The sequence below is a fragment of the Camelus bactrianus genome, chromosome 2 (genome assembly GCF_048773025.1).
Source record: "Camelus bactrianus isolate YW-2024 breed Bactrian camel chromosome 2, ASM4877302v1, whole genome shotgun sequence".
NCBI classification, from domain to species: domain Eukaryota; kingdom Metazoa; phylum Chordata; class Mammalia; order Artiodactyla; family Camelidae; genus Camelus; species Camelus bactrianus.
In genome coordinates this window covers 101,652,636-101,668,143 of record NC_133540.1, presented here as the reverse complement: position 1 = coordinate 101,668,143, position 15,508 = coordinate 101,652,636, and the positions used below count along the sequence as shown (strand labels likewise).

General features: G+C 37.5%; 1 protein-coding gene across 4 annotated transcripts in view; it reads right to left on the bottom strand.

Annotated features, from left to right (window-relative positions):
• The window catches only part of TEC (tec protein tyrosine kinase), a 115,066-nt gene that overhangs the window by 79,293 nt on the left and 20,265 nt on the right, over nt 1–15,508 (bottom strand). For all 4 annotated transcript variants that reach the window (XM_074348269.1, XM_074348263.1, XM_045522314.2 and 1 more), the window contains exon 2: nt 228–413. In XM_074348269.1, the coding sequence (XP_074204370.1) occupies nt 228–365 (138 nt within the window). In that variant the 5' untranslated portion in view covers nt 366–413. The remainder of the gene's footprint in view (nt 1–227; nt 414–15,508) is intronic.

The following is a 15,508-nucleotide window of genomic DNA, read 5'->3' as shown; positions in this document are numbered from 1 at the left end:
ACTGATGTAGGAATTTGTTTTCTCCAACAGGTTAATTCAGTAGGCTGATATAAAATGTACACTTATGTATACTAAACCCATAACTCTTTCAAATCCAAATGATAACAAATCATTACCTTAGCTTTATTAACTTAAAGCTTATTCCATAACATTTAGGGGTGTGGGGAACAACAGTATTATAAAATAGTATCAATATAGAAAGCAGCAAAGTAAACTTTGTCTCCTACCTCTGCTCGACCCTCATAGTAGGTTAACATGGACTTTGTCAGCACAAAAAGTCTCTCTTTGTAGTTTAAGGGTGATGTCTTCTTTTTCTGCTGTGACCTTTTAATAAGAATCTCTTCTAGAATAGTGTTACAATTCATCTCGGTCTTCTGATCGCTGTTTCTCCTGCCATTGAAGATCCCAGTGTTCTAAAGTGAGAAAATAAACAGTTGTAATAAAATGTGACATGTAAATTATCCAAGGATAATGTCATTCCAAATTAACAAAATAGACTTTACTCTGAGCATAGCTGGAGCTGATGACTGTTAGGTTACTCTATGCACCCGAACTGAAAATGCCCAGGGCACAAGAGTTCAGCCTCCTCTTCTCCCTCAGCCCCATCCTGTTCCTCCAACTCCCAGCATTTCACAAGAATCTAATGAAGGTTTGCCGTGATGATGACTCACTCCTCTGTACCTCCCGGCCATCCCTTAGCTTGGTGGCACACTCTTCTGCACTTGATTGCAGGGAAACAATTATCTCAGATGGAAAAGTGCATCACCTGCACGGCTGGTTTAGGCTGATATTTAAATTGCCTCAGGTTCCTGGATGAGTACATAGTACAAAATGAATTACCACAGTGGTGGACAGGATTCAATCTCCAGCTCTAATAATGATGTAATCTTTTTTTTTCCTTATTGAAGTATAGTTGATTTACAATGTTGTGTTAGTTTCTGGTGTACAACACCGTGACTCAGTTATACATATATATTTTTTTTTTCATTATAGGTTATTATAGGTTTTTCATTATAGGTTATTACAAGAATATAGTTCCCTGTGCTATACAGTAGGACCTTGTTGTTTATTTTATATATAGCAGTTTGTATCTGTTAATCTCAAACTCCTGTAATATCACTTACACATAGAACCTAAAAAAAAGATAAAAAGATCAAGCATCCTAGTCACCAGAGCCACGGGGATGTTCTCTGATTTCTATACTACAGTTCTCTTCCCTGCAGCCCGTCTCAACCACAAGAGAAAAGGAAGCCCACCCAGCCACAGCTAACCCTCCTCAGCTCATCTAGGAAACCCACCTCACACAGTAGCCCCTCAGCTAACCCCGTACCTCCCTGCCTACTAAGGGCAGAGCTCATCTGCATAAGGTCCTCAGCCCTATATCTGGAGCCCCCACAACCAGACTATCCACACCTACACTAATAAGCCATCTAAATTCAACGACATTTAACTCTCTGAAAATCAGAGATACTCAGCAACGATCCAAAGATTCTTACTTGAGACACGTTGAATGGACAACAGCCCTTTCTTCCCTTCCCTCCACCACGCCCTTACAAGAAGTCACTGCATATCAAACCAGAGAGGCAACAGGAGTCATGCGAAGAGCATAAGCGGTTATCAGAGAGCAGAGCCAGGAACTTGACCCTCAGTTTGCCAGTGAGGAATTCCACCATCTTCACACCCGACATGACATCTCAGAAGCACCCCTACAATTCCCTGTTACCAATCTGTCGTCAACCAGTCAGGCCCTCCAATTTCTGCAAAGTTACTTTACAACAGCTTAACCTCTGAACGTCAGTTTTCTTCATTCACAAAATATGGAAGTAAATACCGCAAGGTTACTAGTGAGGTTTAATGAGATGTGGGAGAGAACTCACTTACAATGAAAACACTATACAAATGTTTATTGCTGTTATTTCCTAATTGCAATGCTCTCTTCCTAGCTCAAAGCATCATAATCTGGGTCATGACAGTAGCTTTCCAACTGGTCTTCCTTTCACCCCTGGCTCCTGCCTCACTTTATTCAAACTACATACCCCTTATTCCCATTGGATCAACCTTCAAAGATACCATTTTTATCCTGCCACTGCATTCACTAGAAATCCTCAGTGCCTCCCCAAAGCCTCCTCACCACATGCAGAATGAAGTCAAAACTCCTTAGACAAAACACTGGAGAATGTCCACAATCTGGCTGTAACCTAACATCCAATCTTTACTTCCACTGTTCCCCAGACACTCCACACCCTAGTCAAAATAATCAGCATCCATTCCCTGTCCTAGAAAATCCCCTCTCTCCACCTGTGAAAACTCTACTAGCTCAAAAGTCACCTCTCTGATGAAGCCTTTCTGGATGGTTCCAATTAATTAAAAACTATCCAGTTTCTGTGCCCGTGATTTCTGAATCACCATCACAGAGCTCACCATCATCTTCCATGCTCTGTAGCAACTGATGTACACATTCTAACTTCTCACCTAGATTTTAAGCTCCTAAAGGAATCGTTTTTAACCTTAACATTAGAATCACGTAGGGAGAGTTTTTTTAGAATGCAGATGCCCAGAACCCACGCCCAGATACTTTGAATTAGTCTGGGGTGAGTCCCAGGGCAGCAGGATTTAATGTGCTGGTAGGTTTGCGAGCCCCAATCTTAAGCGAAGAGATTGGGCGCTTACACTAAGTCTTTACACCACACTTGGTGTCTAGAGCAGCCTCTCAATAAGCAGCTGGATAACAGACCCAACTGACCTATTCTCCTAAGCGGAGAAGTCAGAGAAAAGCTCTTGTTGCTTGGCATCTATGTTGGTCATCTTTATTTTAAATTAAAATTTTGACACTCTATCTTTTTGTTCCTGAAAAACTGTTGATGTGTAAATATGACTTATTTGGAAATCTTCTTCTCAACTTTGTGCAACATATTTTCAATGTAGGGTAAAGATGACAACTTTCAAGAGTGGTGTATAAGGGAAAAGCAAGCTACACTCCGGAAGAACAGGCCACATGCAAATATGGAATTCCCAGCCCAACAAGCAATACCATAGTTATAAAACAAAAGGCAGACGTTGGAAAGCCCAGGAGGATAAGTGGGGCATGGCTCATCCGCAGGACTAGAAGCAAAAGGTTTCAACATCAGGACGGGGGAAGTATTTCATGTAGAATGTGTAGGGAAGAAAAAAAAACCTTACCGTTTTTGTATAAGAGATTAATAGTCTTATATAGAATCATACCATTTGAGTCAAAAGGAATCTTAGCCATCACTTAAATCTGTGACCATCCCCTTACAAATTAAGGAGCTGAGGTTTAGAAAGTTTAATGAGTTGCTCAAAGGCACACAAACCCAGACTAGAAGTCTCCTGGTCCCAGGAGAAGGGCCCCCTCCAGCTCCAGCATTCTGTACCATACAATTAAAAGTTTGTTGTTGTTTTAATAACCCGTTGGTCAAAGAACACTATTAAAGGTCACATAAATGAAGGAAAATTCTCCTCATGTAGATTTCCAGTTAAAGACAGAGGGCTGAGAGTACACTTTAGCCTAGGCTCCCTCCTGAAACCCCATTAAATCAGTTCTGCTGTTGTCACAAAGGAATTAACTATCAAAGAAACAGAAAACAGGACAGGAGATAAGAAAATTTTAGAAACTGGAAGGAAATAAACATGCTGGGGAGAAGCCTGGAAACAACCAATGGTATGTCTAATAGTGGCGAAGGACTTAAAGCAAAAGAATTGTTTGTGGGTCTACTTAAAAAAGAGAATCCTCAAACCCCCAACTCATTGGTTGACCTATTGAACCTAGATAAGAGAAGACTCAAAAGTCAAAAGGCAAAAGTTACAGAGGCTAGCTGACTTATCTCATCTCTCCCAGGAATGCAGTCCCCACCCAGCCCACTGACACATGGTGGGTGACTGTGATGCTGGACTGGGCGGGGCAAGTCAACCTGTAGCAGACTCAGCAGTGCTGCACTGAGAATAGTTGTTTCTTACTGTCCATATAATACAGGTACAACGACTGATTTAACACATACTCTTTAAGACAGGCTTGGGTTTCACGCTGAAGGTCTCCACTGTGATCTTTGGCTGTGATTGGGTTGGAGTGCCTCCTGACTGCTAAAAAGGAAAATGGGAGGGAGTGGGAGGAGAGAAAAATAACAACGGATGGAGAAAAAAGTTTTGAGAAAAGAAACCACGTGCAATACTGTCACCCAAAAACTGGGTTCGCCTCATGGTGGCTGTCGAGCCAAAAAGACACAACCAAACCAAAGCACAGGAGAAGGAAGGATTTATTACTTGCAGCAAGTAAGGAGAACACCGGGGATATTTCCCACAGCAGTATCTCCCCTAAGCAGCAAATTTGGGGCTGGAGCAAGAATTCAGCATAGCATTGAGGCAAAAGTTGATGGAGTCTGGGACCTAGTTGATTGAAGTCAGGAGGGTCAGCAAAGGTCAACATTATCATTCCAGCTGATCTGGTGGCTGAGTGCTCAAGGCGGGGTTGAACTCTGCAGAACAGCTCAAGAATGTGCTTCAGGCTCATCTTTACATCGGAAACATAACTGGGAGTCTTTACAACTGATAATATGGCTAAGTTATCTCCCTGGCCTGGTAATAGCTGTTTTTATCTTCTTTCACTCCCTTAAAATTATTAACTACTGAGACCTATTCTGCAAGAGCAGGCTGAGATCACAAAATGGCTTAGGCCTAAAATGGCTTCTCCTTGGTTAAGAAAGTTATGTCTAGTTCTCCTCTAGGGACCCCGACCCTATCTGCTTACAATATCTCAAAGCATCAACAAATATATTAACTATACAGGAGATTCATAGTTAAGTGATTCTAGACAGAAACAAAAGATGTCATAACATAAAAATTGCTCATTAGTCAACTGCCTACATAGGCCCCAATTAAATATTCCTTCCACATTACTACGTTCTGCTTCTTTGCTGGTCATTCTCTCTGACTGAATGAAGGAATCAAACAGTCAACAATATCAAATATTTAGAAGATGAAAGTTTTCAAGAAGTCGAAAATGGGAGTAATGTTGGAGAAATACTCTGATCACACTCAATGTCACAGGCAAATGAGGACCTTGAAGTTAGTTAGCTAGTAAAAATAAAGTAAAATAACACAGTAACAAGTGTCGAAGATGATTTACACTTAAAATACTAAAATGCACGGTGGCAGACTTCTTTTTGCTCCCTTCCCCACTGGTAACCCCCTGTCCTCATCCACTCTCCCCTTCTTCCTGGCCATATGGGCTGGAGATGGTATTTCCCAGCCTTCTTTGCAGTTAGAGGTGGCCATCTAAGTTAAAGCCAAAGGGATGTGTGCAGCCAGGGATATGAGGGTCACCTCTAACTTAAAGACAAGCTACTTTCCCTGGATTTTTAGGGCATTTTCCACCTCCCCACCAGCTGGAAAGTGCACATGGCAGACTCAACTTTCCTTATGCATTGAAGACATCACTGTAGGGAGTAGAGGAGGGAACAAGATGGAACCTAGCCCTTAAACGACTTCATGGAGCAGAGTTTCCCCCTAGTCTAGACTTGCTCACCTACTTTGTGATAGATAAACACACTTTTATCTTATTTTAGAAATGACGTATGGTGGTTTCTTTGTTATAGTGACTTAACTTTTATTCTACCTCATGATACACCCCTGCAAAAATTGATAAAGCTTTCTAATGCTTTTGAAAAACATGGCCCTCTTAAATCTGTGCTGACAAATCCAAATGTAAAGTGAAGGAAGACAAAACTTTTTATCATGCATTTTCATCAGAAAATTCTCAAGAAAACTAACATTTGACTCCCTTTTTGTTCTAAGAGTTAACAATTATAATCTAAATGGTGCCATATATGAGATAAAATAAACATGTTTTCACTTTATTTTTCAAGATAATGTATGAATCATAAGGCCTTTTTTCTCCCTTTTTTACTAGTCACTATGAAATGTAAGTGGATTCACTTTAAATGACAATATTCTGGCACTAATCCTCTTCCTGTGAGAGAATTTCTGATACACAACAAATATTTTTCTTTCTGCTTCTTGTTAATTCAGAAAGAAACAATAACCAGTGAAAACTAGGCATGAATAACAAGTTTCTAAGTAGGTACTGTGATTTTCAGCAACTTTCACTAGGAGAAAACATAAAATTTGGAAATTATACATAAAGTAATCTAATACCAATATATTTCTTGACTACATTAATCTAAATTGTTTTTAACATAAAACATTCATCTATGTCAACAAATTATTCTCCTATTATTTTCAAAATAGGAATAAAGAATCCAAGTCATTATTGTGTTCAGTTTTTTTACAGAATGAGCGAACTTCTTTAACAAAGAATTTCAAGAACAAAAACAGTGAGATTGAGGAGGAAAACTCTTAAGAGATATCCCAGCCAGCTAAAATGTGAGACAACTGTGGTAACCTGAACACTAACTGCATATTGGTGACATTTAGGTTTGTGGTAAGGTTTATTTGATGATATCAAAATAGTGTTAGGTTGTTTTGGAGTTTTTTGGTATGGTGATGCTCTTGCAACTGTATTTTTTTAAAAGTTATTATCTTTTAGAGATACATACTGAAAAATTTATGGATAAAATATCTGTGGTTTGCTTCATAATCAAAATAAAATTGCTCATGAGTTGACAACTATTGAAGCTAAGTGAGGCACACAGGGGTTCATTACACTTTCTTATTTTTGTTTGTCTTTGAAGTTTTCCATAACAAAAAGTTTTAAAAATATGTTTAAGGGAATAACATGGTTTTCTACATCCCTGTCATCCAACATTTTGGAACTGGTAAGAAAGAGAAGAAAAAGATGGGAGGAAGAAGAGAGGGAGAGAAGGGGGGAAAAAAGAACAAGGCAGACAAATCTAAGCAGAAAAAGGGTGTGGGCTCTGCTTCCTTAAGTATATTACTACCACACGATCCAATTCATTATGAAAGCTCTTCCAATGATTTCTTGAGTCAGCAGAGCTTCATGATAACATGATGTGATCCCATTTCTTCCCCAACAGGAATATGTGGTTTCCAGCACCGAAAATAAAACCACAGTCTATGCAACATTTGTCCTTGTTATAATTCCTCTTTTCTCCCCTCTCTTTCCTTTCCTTTCTCCCCGGATCAAATTCCATGAAAGCAGAAGTTAGCTTTTCAAGGCTGCAGCATGGTGAAAAGAAAATTCTGTACAGATTGACTAAGTGCCAAAGCACAGCGGTCAGTCAGGTAAAGCGAGCAGACCCTAACTGCTGCCTTCTTATAAAAATCATTTGAAAGCTCCCCAAAGGTAAGCATTGCAAGTGAAACCACAGAGAACACTGAAACAAGTAGGCAAATATGACCAGAGAATTATTTACCCTTCCTTCTGAAGCTTGTGAATGAAGAAATTCCAAAATTGGAATGTCAGCTGTTATATACCTGATCTCTAAGAGGAAAAAAGTAGACTGATAAAAATACTAATTCCAGAGAAAACATTCTCACACGTCACTTTTAACAAGTAGAAGTTGCAAACTACATTCAAAAAGTATCATGGATATAAGCCATGATCTAATTACTGTTTGGAAAATGTCCAGTGACTTTTTTTTAATGGAATGATAATTAGCAGACAGTATTATATTAACTCCAAGTGTACAACACAGTGATTCACTATTTTCTTTACTTACATAAACTTTTAAAACTTTAATTAATGGAAATAAAACATTTCTTAAGAGGTACCCCTCTGAATATACGCAAGCCATCTTTTGTTAGCTTCTTTAAAATAAAATTTATCCATGCTAGGCAATTAAAATATTAAAACAAGTGACAATATGTTTCTGATAAAAATAAATCAATTTATGTCAACATGGTCATTACTTGTACTTAGTATCTGAGTTACAAAGTCATTCAAATTTCAAATAATATTAATCATGTAAAATGTTTTTGATTCACTATTTTTACGTATTATGAAACGATCACCACAAAAGTTACTGTCAGCATACAAAGTTATTACAGTATCATTGACTATATTCCCTATGCTGTGTATTGCTTCCTGGTGTCTTATTTGTTTCATAGCTGAAAATTTGACCCTCTTAATCCCCTTCACCTATTTCATCCACCCTCTCACTCCCCTCTCCTCTGGCAATCACCAGTTTATTCTCTGAATCTGTGTGTCCGTTTCTGTTTTGTTTTGGTTTGTTTGTTTTGCTTTTTAGATTCCACATATAAGTGAAATCATATAGTATTTGTTTTTCCGTGTCTGATTTATTTCACTTAGCATAATACTTTCCAGGTCCATCTATATTGCTGCAAATGGCAAGATTTCACTCTTTTTATGGCAAAGTAGTATTCCAAGTACATGCATATGTGTGTGTGTGTGTATACCACATCCTCTTTATTCATTTATTAATCAGTGGACACTTAGATTGCTTGCATACCTTGGCTACTGTAAATAGTGCTGCAATGAACATAGAAATATGTATATCTTTTCCCACAGTGGCTGCACCAATTTACATTCCCACCAATCACACACAAGGTTTCCTTTTCTCCACATCCTCAACATTTGTTGTTTCTTGCCTTTTTGATGATAGCCGTTCCAACAAATGTGAGGTGGTATCTCATTATTGTTTTAATAAGCATTTCCCTGATGATTAGTGGTACTGACCATCTTCTCATGTGCCTGTTGGCCATCTGTATGTCTTCTTCAGAAAAACATCTATTCAGGGCCTCTGCCCATTTTTCAGTCAGGCTGTTTTTACATTGAACTGTATGAATTCTTTATGTATTTTGGATATTAACCCCTTACTAAATACATGGTTTGCAAATTTCTCCCATTTAGTGGGTTGTCTTTTTGTTTTGTTGGTGGTTTCCTTTGCTGTGCAAAAGCTTAGTTTGATGTAGTCCCATTTGTTTGTGTTTGCTTTGGCTGCCCTAGCCTGAGGAGATATAACCAAAAAATACTGCTAAGACAGAGGTCAAAGAGATCACTGCCTATATGTTCTAGGAGTTTCATGGTTTCAGGTCTTATGTTCAAGTTTTTGACTCATTTTGAGTTTATTTTTTAATATGGCATAAGAAAAGTAATATATATAAATCTGTTGTATTTCTATATACTAATAACAAACTATCAGAAAGAGAAATGAAGAAACAATCCCTTTTACAACTAAATTTAGCCAATGAGAAGAAAGATCTGTACTGTGAAAACTATAAGACACCAAGGAAAGAAACTGAAGACAACACAAATAAATGGAAAAATATACCATGCTCATGGATTCAATATCATTAAAACTTCCATACTACCCAAAGCAACCGACAGAGTCAATGCAATCTCTATCAAAATACCAATGGCATTTTTCACACAAATAGAACAAATAATCCAAAATGTGTATGGAATCACAAATGACCCCAAAAAGTCAAAGAAATTTTAAGAAAGAACAAAACCAGAGGTATCACACTCCTTAGTTTCAAACTATACTATAGACCTATGGTAACCAAAACTGTATGGCACTGGCACAAAAACAGGCACAATGGCACAGAATAAAGAGCCCCCAAATAAAGCGATACTCATATGGTCAATTAACCTACAACAAAGAAGGCAAGAACATACAGTGACAGAAAAGATGGTCTCTTCAATAAATGGTGTTGGAAAAGCTGGACAGCTACATGCAAAAGAATGAAACTGGATCTTTTTCATACACCCTACCTCTAATGAAGTAAATTGATAATGTACTTTCCTGTTCTTTGCTTTACCCATCACTGGGTCACCATCTGGACCATTTATGATATATAATGCTGCTTTTTTTAAAAAAATAGAAGGAAATTCACTGATACTTCTCCCGTTGAATCTGAGTGGCCTTATGACTCCTTCAATTAATATAGTACAGCAGAAGGGTTACTACATAATCTCTGAGGCTAGGCCAGAAAAGGCCAAGTTGCTCCTACCTGGTTCTTGTGGACTTCTCATTCTTTGGACAGTCCCTCTTGGAACCTCAACATCATACTGAGAGAGGCTTTCACTGAATTGAGAAGCCACATATAGGTATTCTAGTGCAGAACTCTGTTGAGTCCAGCCTTCAAATCATCCCAGTCCAGGAGCCAGACATATGAGTGAGGAAATTCTCAGATGAATCCAGCCTGAGTTGTCCAAGTTGTCCAACACTTCCAGCTACCAAGTGTTCCAAGATAAGAGCATGGATACCATGGAAGAGATGTTCCCACTGTGTGCTATCAAATTCTTAGCTTACACAATCAATGAGTGTGATAAAATGGTTGTTATTGTGTGCCTGTATGTTTAAGGTGGTTTGTTATACAGCGATAGATAACTGGAACATATAATTAATATACTATATCATTCTTGACTACCTCGTTCTCATTTCATTTATCTCTAATCCCTGTCAACCCTCTTCGTTCCCTTAAATGTTTCCTCCTCTTCACTCTTCAATCTTTGCACCACATTCAGTTTATGAACCAATTTGTCCACAGGAATAGTTTCAGACATTCTTATAACCATTCATTCTGGCATTCACTGCATAGCAATGACATATGAGGAACTATACATGAGGCAATGAAGTGGTTACAAAGATGAGAAAAACACGACCTTTGCTCTAGGGAAGCACAGATAAAAGAGACTTAAAAACAAAGCATTACAATAAAATCTATAGAGGGCTATGAAAGTGATACTGGGCAAAGCACTTTAGAACACTAAGAGTCCCTAGAAATCACTAGCACATGATCACTAAAGAGGAAACAATTACCCCTCTTCAAAGTATGGTGGACCACTTCAATGAGGATGTGACATACAGACAGAATTTTGACAGATGGTTAGAGATACATCAACACATGAATAAAAGTAGTTGTTAATGCTCTGGTCTGTATAATCACTTCCATGTATAACATATATGAAAAGCCTTTCTTAAAAGTTGCTTGATTTTAATAAGAATCATAAACAGGAAATAGTTTAAAATGACATGGGTTCACTATGTCATTTTCAGAAGTTTTATACTGGCTCTTCATTATGAGTTCTAATTTTGAGTATTTTATTAGTACAGAAAGGTTAAACAGAAAAGCAATAAATAGCCTTAGTTATAGAAAAATGACTCTTTGAACTATATATTCTTCCCTTTACAGGCCAGATGCATTCCAGGTATATGGCTGAAATTAAAATAAATTCTAACTAGAATAATTTGTCTATTTGGATTCAATTGCAGAATTAAAAATATATTTCCAAGGGGAAAAACATTTATTCAATATACATGATACAAATCTTTGGAAAGAAACAATGCCATTCTGGGTGTTAAAGAATTGAGAAATGGTTTCATAGAATTTTCAAAATTTGTCAACGGTTTGAACTGAAATCTAGTATTTTACAGAAATTTCACTTCACCATCATCCTACTACTTTCAACTACCTTCTCCAAAGTAAACAAATGTTTCCCACTCATAAGCATCCTCTAACCATACAAAGATTTTGAAGCTAGATACTTCTCCTACTGGGGTGATATCCAAGCATTAAATCTCAATATCATGTTTTGCCAACAGATGACTGCATATTTCAGTGCACCTGAACATTCCATTTGAAAAATCATAGTCTATAAATAGATGCCCCATTTTTTTCCAGTGCTGTGTAAAATTGTGAAAATCAGCTTTACTTAAATAAGCAATACTGATATTTAGATAGCCCAAACAGAATAAATTAGTTAATATATGTGTGTGTGTATGCATGTGTACATATATGTTACACAGACATAGGACTCTCAATTCCCAGGGAGGGTATAGCTCAGTGGTAAAGTGCTACTTAGCATGCATGAGGTCCTGGTTCAGTCCCCGGCACCTCCATGAAAACAAATAAATAAATAAACCTGCCCCTCCATGAATGAATGAATGAATGAATCTTCATTCTACTTCAAAGCAATTTCTCAAAAGCATATTTCCAACTGTTTTTTCCCCTCTGAATATTCCATCTTAACAAAAATCAAGCAAAAGAAAGTATAGTATTCAGCACAATCTAGCAACCAGTACACTGCTAAGACACAGGAGGTAGTCAGTAAGTACAGGATGGCTTAATGATTTCACTTTATTTAAGCCTCAATGGTATTTACTTCAAAAGCCAAACCTCAAAGGTAACAGAAGTAACTATTTCAGACCCTTCACTATTGTTAGTTTCTCTTATTGTCACTGGACAGACCTGAAGAAAAAATATCTTTCAAAAGTATATTTGTCTGCATTTTAAACGATCAGGGTCTTTGAGTCATAAATTAACAAAAACCTAACAGGATTTTTTTCTCCTCTGAGATGTTCCTGAGGATTAATTCTGCCCTGTGCAAGGGGTTCTTTTTTCTGAAGGGGCTGGTAGCTCAGAGCTTACTCATCCCAGAGGCCCAGGCCAGAGTCTCACACATCTCTGATGGTGGAAAATGACAATGCTTCCTCCCAGCTGCCTGCTCAGCTCTTTCATGTGACAGGTCTCTGCCCCCCACTACTCTGAATCCCCTGTTAATACACAAAAGTGAGCCTCGATGTAGGAGAACCTTCTCTGCCCTTAACTGACAATGCAACTGAAAGCAAAACTCACAAACTCTGAGGCCCCACGATGTTATCGGTAGATTAATGCACTGAAGCTGATGATCTCTAACCTAGTCTCTAGCCCTAAAATTCTATGTGGCTCAACATTCTAAAAACCCACTTGTTCACCATTTTACTATTGTACTAAACACAGAAAATTCAACCACCTAGAAGGTAGGCCTGTATCTCTTGATACACTAACTCTCAAAATTTTAACTTGTCCCCTGACAGAGCAGGAGAAGACATTAACAACGGTTCTTCAAACATCATCCTAAAGATTTCTTTCCCTATGTCACCCTCTGTTATCTTATTTCACCAGTTACTTACGTTGGAACTTCTGGCTAAGCAACATGATTCAGTAGAAGGAAACCGAACTTTCAAATCTGACTGACCTGGCTCCAGATCTTAGCTTTGCCATTTATTAGTTGTATAACTTTAAGCAAGTTACTTAATTCCTTTGAGATTATTTAAAAAGAAAATAATGATACCAACACCTTATAGGAGTATCAAGAGGCATAAATCAGAAGATGCACGTAAATTTTCTTACAGCAAATACTCAGAGAAGCAACCGCTCAGATGGTTTTGCCGTATCTTTGCTCTGAACTGATACACGTCTACACATTTGACAGCTGTTAACTGAGCATCTACTAAGGGCCAGATATGCTATCAGGTCTGGGACACAAAATAAAGCATAAGATACAGCCAGTAAGGTGTCCACAGTCTAGGAAAAAGGGCATACGTAACAGAAGCCAATGATACCATTACCATGCAGTAAGCATTATACCACAGATGGATACAAGCTTCAGCCCTGCCAGAGGTGGCAGGTGGAAAGATAACTGGAGAAGATGACGTCTGAGACGGGCTAAAGGCTGAGTTAGCTGTCACCTCTGGAAGATGGTGGGCCAATGCCACATCGCAGTGCAAGGGCTCAGCCTTATGAAATGCAAGGTGAGTTTAAAGAAAAACTAACAGTAAAAGCCATTTCTATTAATTTAAATACATTCTATTTCAATAATCCTTCCTCTCCCCCATCCCCACCCAAAGAATGCTAATTCCACTAATAAAAAGAAATCAAAATCCAAAACAATTTCTTTCCAGCCTTGTGTTTACTTGTTCATTCATTTTTCAACCAAACAACATTTATTTAAAATCTACTCTATATTAGGCAGTGTGACAGGGATACAACAATGCAACGGAAAATACAGGCACCGTCTTCTGGGAGCTTACACTCTAGTGGGATTTTGACCCATCCAGTGCCTTAAAGACCCATCCCCTGCAACATCCTTCTTCTCAGCTTCCACACAGAGGACAGGGACATATTGTATCCAGGTCATCTGATTACAGAAAATGAGGGCTGGGCACTCCAATAACTAGAAACCATTAGGTCCAAACCTCTCAATTGAAAGGTATAAATATTGGAGTTTAAAAAAGTTGAGTTGACAAAAAAAATCTTCCCTTTCTTTGGTCATTGACACTATTATCAATATCTTAATTAAAAACTAACCACTCACCATTGTTATTTTTTGAGAACTCTAGGCTATGTTTTTTTAAATGTCATTTAAGAGATAAGGTTTCTTCACACACACAATCACATAGCCCTTTAACTTTTAAAACTGCACCCCACTCTAATTTCATTAAGTGAGTTAATACACATAAAGCACTCAGAAGAGTACCTGGCATGTAAGTGTGTTGTAAGTGCTTGCTATCAGTCTTGCCATCTTTAATTAATTTTTATAGTGTTACTACTAATCACTTAGAAATTAAAATGTCCAAGAGTCCCTTAGCAGTTTATAAATGAATAAACAAAAGCAAAGAAATGTAACCAAAATAATAATAATAGTAATAGTAATAGTAGTAATAATAATAATAATACTTTTGAGGCTAGAACTCCAGTGTCCTTACTCCTAGACTTCTATAGTAGAAGTCTGGCTACATTAAATAGCTGACAGGCTATATTAAAAATTTTTATTTTTATTGATTTTTAATTTATACCTTGTGCATATCCAGAGAGAAATTGAGACAACTTACAATAAAAATACATGAACAAAATTTAACCAAGGAAGTGTCAGACTCATGCACTGAAAACTACAAAATATTATTGAAAGAAATTAGACCTAAATAAACAGAAAGACATCCATGTTCATGGGTTGAAATGCTTTCCAAATGGCTCTACAGATTCAATGCAATCTCTATCAAAATTCAACTGCCTTTTTTTTTTTTTGCAGAAATGGACAAGCTGATCCTAAAACTCATACAGTAATGCTCAATAGCCAAGTTAACCTCAGAGGGGGGAAAAAAAAAGCAAGGTTGGAGGACTCACATTCCCAATTTCAAAACTTACAACAGTATTACAGTAATCCAAACAGTGTGGAACTACACTAAGACAGATGCACAGATCAACGATATAGAATTGAGAGTCCAGAAAGAAAATCATACATCTATGGTCAATGGATTTTAGCTAAGATGCCAAGACCATTCCACGAGGAAAGAGTAGTCTTTTCAACCAATGGTGCTGGGACAACTGGATATGAATGAATTTGGACCCCTACTTCACACCATACACAAAAATGATCTCTAAATGGATCAAAGACTTAATGTAAGCACTAAAGTTACAAAAACTCTCAGAAAGAAATACAGCTGTTAATTTTCATGATTTTAGATTAGGCAATGGTTTTGGTTGGTTTGTTTTTTTTTTTTTTTTTTTTTTGAATCTTGAAATTTTTTTTCCCCTTTTTCAGTTTTATTAGGTAGAATTATTACAGTTTGACTGCACATACACATTATATAGGCAGTGGTTTGTTAAACACGACACCAAGAGCATAAGCAACAAAAGAAAAACAGATAAACTTGACTTCAACTTAAAAATTTATATACGTCTAAGGACACTATCAAAGAAGTGCAAAGACAGCTCACAGGAAGGGAGAAAATATCTGCAAATGAGAAACTTGCTAAGAGTCTAGTATCCGGAATAGATAAAGAACATT